Source organism: Lolium rigidum, chromosome 6, assembly GCF_022539505.1.
Source record: "Lolium rigidum isolate FL_2022 chromosome 6, APGP_CSIRO_Lrig_0.1, whole genome shotgun sequence".
Taxonomy (NCBI): Eukaryota; Viridiplantae; Streptophyta; class Magnoliopsida; order Poales; family Poaceae; genus Lolium; species Lolium rigidum.
The window spans coordinates 217,741,976-217,748,577 of NC_061513.1; the positions used below are offsets into that span (position 1 = coordinate 217,741,976).

Here is a 6,602-nt window from a genome sequence, read left to right on the forward strand (position 1 = left end):
CGGGCGAGCAGGAGTGGACCAAGGTTGAATTTCACAATCTCGACGATGACAACTACGTTACGTTCATCGTCCCCTTCCATAACCCTGTGTTCCTGGACGGGGAGTTCTACCTCCTGGCCAGAGATGGCAAGCTCGGCGTCTTCAACCCCACGGACATGACGTGGCGGGTACTTGATAGGCCGGGTGCAATACAAGATGGAGACGACATTGTCGACGACCATGTCAATGAAGAAGACGATAATGATTGTGAGGATGAAGAGGAGGATGCCGGTGGCTCCAATGAAGACGAAGACAGCGAGGAGGAATGCGATGAAGATGGTGCCAATGAAGGCGAGGAGGATGACAATGAGGAAGAGGAGGAGGACAACGAAGTACACTTCGATGACCGTGACATTATACTCTACCATGATCAGGAGTACTGCTATCTGGTGGAGCGGAACGGGGAGCTGCTCGCCATCTTCAGACAAGAGGATCGGGCCATCCGAGTATACACGCTAGACCGGTGCAAGATGGAATGGACGAAGGTGAAAGATGGATGGGACGACGACCTGGTACTTTTCTGGGACAGGAGGGGCGCCATGGCGGTTACACGGCACGACGACGCATATGGCCGCCGACGGGTGTATTTACCAGCATTCGCGAAAGAAGACGATGCAGTCTCGTTCTATTCTTTGCAGGAGGGACGGTATCATCCTGGGTTTTACGGCGTGAAGGAACAGATGAATGCTATCTGGTACCAGCCGGACTTCGATTAATCCGGACGAATGTGATTAATCATTGCCATTCAAATATGAAGACACCCTAGCTCGATATTCATGCGTTTGTATTTAATTTATGCCCCTGTCACGAGCAATATGTTTGGGTAATGCCCTTGTCCTAACTTGTTGTATACCCCTACGTGTAAAGAAATTATTAACATACTAGCTGAATGCCCGCGCGTTGTAGCGGACCTCTAAAGTAATCCTTTCCTGAATGAGAGAAAACACCTGATTTTATCCATCTCTTATTTGTCTAGTTGTCTAGCATAAAAAAACATAGACTAATTAATCTTATTTCGATTGACAAAGAAGTTTCATTATAAAAATCAAATTAACGTCCCAATATTTTAATTGACACAATAAAATATCCAAACAGGTGTATAGCATGAATAAAAACTATAATTCTCATGCTGCTCAGCCTTCAAACCATGACCTGCTAAACAAATTAAAATTATAATCAGAGGAAAACACAAGAGATTCATGGAACACCAAGGACAGTATTATCTCCGGCTTCTGTGGCTAATGTGATTTGGAATTTGTTCTTTTGATACATTTCCATCGTACTGAAGTCAAATTCAGAGTAGAGCTTGCAACACTTCCCTACTCCTGTACGACCTGCCTGGCCATCACACTAATTAGCAGAACTTTCAAATAATCTAACTTTTTTTCAGTACTCTTTTATACTTAATTCTAATAGTTTCAAAATTGTAATTCGCTTTATTTAATTTAATCTACCTTCTCTCTTTTTCTCACTATGTAATAGCCCACATACGTTGTTTTTCTTCTGTAAGCATCAACTGCTTTAAGGATCAAACATTAGTACCAAAGCAGTAACAAACATTGTACCTGCTAGAAATCAGAGTACATCAATTGGCAGCAGCGAAGCACACACAACTAAGCTTCCACACGCAGATAGCAATCAGGGGCAGCAGCAAAACAATCAGCAGCAGCAGACTAAATCCAGGCCAAAGACACGCGCGTCCAAAACTGACCCACGACACAGCGCCCCCAAATCTCACGTCGCCGAAGTAGGCACCCAATGCTCATGGCAATCTGTCGATAGCAATTCATCGCGGAGGATCCAGCAATTCCACTGCCCTATCCCCACACCACTGCCACAGACGCACATCTGGTTGCAGTTGATATGCAATTCACGCAATGGAGAGGACGAATCCGATGGCTAGGTTCTATTCCCACCTCTGGCCACTCGATTCAATCGTTGGAGGCCGGTGGCGGGCGTGAATCGGGCAGTGGTGGGCGTGAATATCAGGCAGGGGATCGGGTGGGATGTCGAGAAGTTGCAATCGATCTAGGTTTGTATATGAGGGAGTCGTAGGCAGGGGATCGGGTGGGATGTCGAGAAGTTGCAATCGATCTAGGTTTGTATATGAGGGAGTCGTGTCTCTTTATAACTTGGAAACGATCTAGGAGTCTCGGAAGATTTTGGCTCCCGAAGCCCACGACCAGCACGGCTTGGATAACTGGTCGGTTACGGACCTACGGTTCCGTCGCTGGTAGCCAGTTTTTCTGATTTTCCTGTCGTGGATCGCTCGAGGACGCGGTGGCGAGGGACGTACGTACCAACGGATTGAGATTTAATAGTAAAGATTTCATATCTAGTTGTTTCGGACGGTGAAGACTTCAGTATTCAATTGGAAATTTTTCTACAGTATGAGGATTGATCTCTATCGAAAAAATTAGGATTGGTCTACTCAGAGACGCCATACCAATAATCGGCATCCACTGGAGTTTAGCGACTGTGAGCCCGGTCGCAAATTCAAAACTTAGGTGGACAGAAACGTTTATGATACTATTCATAACTTGATCGAATTCTGATTTAAAACTTTGTGACGAAACAGAACACGTACACGTATTAGGGCCACTTCTTTTAGGCTTATGCTTATGGAGAACTTTCTGACGAATGGGGTTTATGAAATCTGGGCCAGGTTGTCCTAATATAAATTCAAGTTGTGTATGAATTTCCCACTGCCGCCAGACTTCCAATCTTTTTTTAACTAACTTCCAATCTTATAGAAGCCGAGCAGCTTTCAGTGGAAGTTATCACATGTTTGCACCTCACGAAGTCAGGAACCAACACTGTCGCAAAAAATTAAGCAGCTTTTTCCGGGCATCATAACATGACAAAAATTATGCTAGGCCTTATATTTTAGGATGGACGGAGTATTGTGTAAAACGAAAGGTGCAAACACATAACCATCCAGTGCCGCTCTTTGATATCGTAAATTAAAAAACTACCAAAAGGGAGTGTTCATATCCCAACAACACGTAGCAAGTTATGCTTTTCAAACAATCCCAAAATTGTTCCAACAATAGAATTCCCTAACTGGTCAAGATAAGCCCTCATAGTTCAACCATGAAAGAAGAAAACGACCTTTACACAGCACATACTCTTGAGTCATGCAAGAACTATACTAATGCATTCCCTGGGGGGAGTGTGGCAAGAACCTATGGAATGACAATCAATCTTCCTCTTTCTCTGGCTTACGGTAAGTTTTTTCAAGGTACTGTGCCACGAAAGAGTACGTATTGTACAACTTCTTGACATCTGGAACACTGTAGTTCTGAGCTACATAGACACCACATCCCATTCCCAGAATAAATGTGAAGCTTCCCTTGAATAGCCCCATTACGACAAAACCTGGAGACAATAATAAAACTGCCAAGGGTTATTGGCGCACATATAAATGATCAGTGTAGGATGTAAATGAACATGTGAAAGTAGAAGATGATGCAAAATGGCTGAGGTCACACTGACATGAATGCTCACATTTGTCACCACATAGTAGCTAACAGAAGAATTTTGTCAAATCAGGTTATGCATGCAATGTCGCAAAGTAACAGCGTAATACTGTTTTTGTTTCGGTAAGACTTCGAAAAAAATTCATAGGAGCTACGTTTTCCTATCATTGTGGAACGACGCTTCATGTCTAAAGGTTCCATGATGCCTATTTTCACAACCACAAAATTCGAATTCTTGAAGGTTCCCTTCTAAATTAAACAGACAATTACCACTAGAAGAATATAGGTTTCAGTTTCTTTGAAATTATTCTACTGACTCGGCTTACGAAACGTGTACTTCTTACTAAATAGAACTCCCTCTGTTTCAGAAAATAGGGTATATTTTAGCTGTCCAAATTCAGGTTTTGCCCAGCCACTAATCATAGCAGAATATGAGACAGATATGCCACAAAAGTTAAGAGATACCTCCATCATGGGCCAACAAATCCTAGGGTTAAACCATTCAGCAGAGAAAACACTATCGAACAGAATATGAAGCTGTTCTGGTGCTGCTACTTTTGGCGTTTCAGGTTTAACATAAATCTATCCTAGATGACCAGGTCGAATTTTGCAGATGATGTCCAAGAAACAACAGGTGTATCAGGTAGAATCTGTATAACGTAAAAAAATGTCATCCAATAAATAATGACCGGGTCGAATTTTGCACTAACAATACTGTATGGAGTTGGAACCCACCTAGGATCTAAAAAAGAAATCCAAAAATTCATATCATCTATGTCGTGGGAAAATATACGCAGACAGGAAAAAGTATTGTAAAAAGATTTGGATTTAATTGCTCAAATAACAGACCAGAACTCATTTGTTCAAAGAGAAACCAATCCAAGGAGGTTAACCCTTTCTTAATAGAAAAGGTAGATCTGGATGGTTCTTTACAAACCACCAATCCAGTAGAGGGGAGGAGATGAGAAGAGTAATAACTTGTGCTTCACTGGAGGAGGCAATTCAATTCAGTGGGTTGGCAAAGATTGAGGGTTCAGTAGCTTCAGATTTGGGAGAAGCCTAGCCAGGGTTGGCATGGAGGAAGCCCAGTAATGAGACTCACGGAAGGGAATATGGCAAAGTCGCTTAAAAAACGCCATAAATCTATTTGTAACTGAACTCTTCCACAAAACCACTACAATAGGCAACAGCAATAGAATTGCTAGCAGCTCTCCTACTCCCATCTTTCTTTAGTGAAAATAGCAGTACAACATGGTGCTGGGTTCACAAAGGTTGGGATCCTACAACAATGAAAATCCTGAACCCCAATAATATGGTTGGCGCAATCCACAAGATTTCACACTAATTAGCTACCTCAATGTGGCATAGCAAAACTAAAGGGATCAAATGATCTTTAACTTCCCATAAATCTGAACAGGAACACATCATCTATCACTACTCTGTTTCACCATGGGGACCTAATCTCAGTCGGTCAAAAATATTCGACAAACTAGGCTAAATCGGCAAATCGAGCAGCGCAATGCCAATTGGTGCAAACCGATTAGCTGTAAAAACACCAACAGGCGGGAAAACTAGGATTTAATTCCATCACAAGCGCGACGAGGTAAAACTACAGATGTGGAACCAGACGGCGATTGTTTTCCGATCCCGCGGCGACTTCTTTAGTAACAAAAATCAGGAGCTCGAATATTACTTTTTCTTTCTGATCCCAGAAGATGCACCGCCGCCGCTTCCGCTTCAGGCCGCCGCGTATCCTGCTCCGCCGTCGGTACGCTATGCCTCGCCGCAGCAACCCCCAGGTCCCGCGTGAGAAACCCTAGAATCAGGGGAGTTCTTTTCGTTCTTGGATGTTTGAACGGTGGGATATAATTTTCCTTTTTATTTTTATTTTGCGAGTAGCAATATGCTCGTATTGTCTGACTATTATTCGGATTCGAGACATACTCCTATATTGTTTGTTTGTAAGTAAGAGAGAAGATATCGGAACGGAAACTTGTTTATAAATGTAACAGCTAGCTAATCTAGCTTATTTAGAGCATCTTTAACCGAGCCCGTAAACACGTGAAATGAAAACGCCGAGTTCAGTTCACCGAACTCGTGTTTATGGATAGAAAAATAACTGACGCATAGCAGAGCCAGTAAACTAAAACTGTAAAATAGAATAATCTGGTGGATGTGATTTCGTTGGATGTGGTTCCGGTCAATCACCGAGCCACACTCCGATTCAGCAGCTTCGCCCCGTCCTCCAGCTCATTGACGGAGAAAAGGAGGATGGTGGCCTCCAAGTCGTCGTCGTGGAGCAGCTCGTCGAGGTCGGAATCGTCCAAGCTCAACGAATCGGACAGATCGACGTCATTAATCTCGTCGGCCAAGCTCATCCTCGATTCCACCGGTGCGGCGGCGGGACCTGGAGCTGAGCGAGGAACCGCGGGGCGGGACGCGGGGCAACCTATGCTAGCTCCGCTTCGTCGGGCTCCGCCGAATCGGGCGGTGCAGCGGTGGCGGCGGTGGAGTGTGCTGGCGGCGCGCAGGAGGAGGGAGAGACTGAGCGGTTGCGTGGGGTGGTGAAAATTTAGCGCGCCCTAGATATGGATCCACGTTCGGTTCGCTCGTTTGACCCCTACAAATACAGGTCGAATTGGGTTTTTGTCTCGGCCTGAAAACTTTTTTCGGTTTTGGATCGTTTACGGTGACTGATCTGCGGTTTTTCGGCCCAAACCTGTAAACTAGCGGTTATTTTTTGGTTTTAGGTTTTTTACGGGCTCTGTTAGAGATGCTCTTAGTACAGAACAGGTGGGATACGAGGGGTGTTTGGTACCTAGCATGATCCTCAGCCGACAAGGTGGAAACGAAAAATGCCCGTATTTGAATTCGTAGAGGGGTCTGCGTTGTGGCTACCACAGGTTTTAAAACACTCCCGGGGCAGGTCTAGGGAGAAACGACTGAATCATCAGTTTTTCGAGGGGCAGGCATGAGCGCGACGAAAATAGAGAACATCGTGCGTGCAGAAGCTTGGCATGAGATGGTAGGAGAAGGCAAAATCCTTGCAGCATTGCGCGGAAAAGCCGAGGGTCACCTTCCGCT

General features: G+C 44.5%; 1 protein-coding gene across 1 annotated transcript; it reads right to left on the reverse strand.

The window, feature by feature from the left end:
* Positions 1–3,055: 3,055 nt before the first annotated feature.
* Positions 3,056–5,347, reverse strand: LOC124668269. The gene is made up of 2 exons (XM_047205436.1): positions 5,212–5,347; positions 3,056–3,417 (listed from the first exon to the last, which is right to left on the reverse strand). The coding sequence occupies exon 2, from the start codon at positions 3,404–3,406 to the stop codon at positions 3,239–3,241; it is 168 nt and encodes a 55-aa protein (XP_047061392.1). The 5' UTR covers positions 3,407–3,417; positions 5,212–5,347; the 3' UTR covers positions 3,056–3,238.
* Between the last annotated feature and the right edge of the window lie 1,255 nt (positions 5,348–6,602).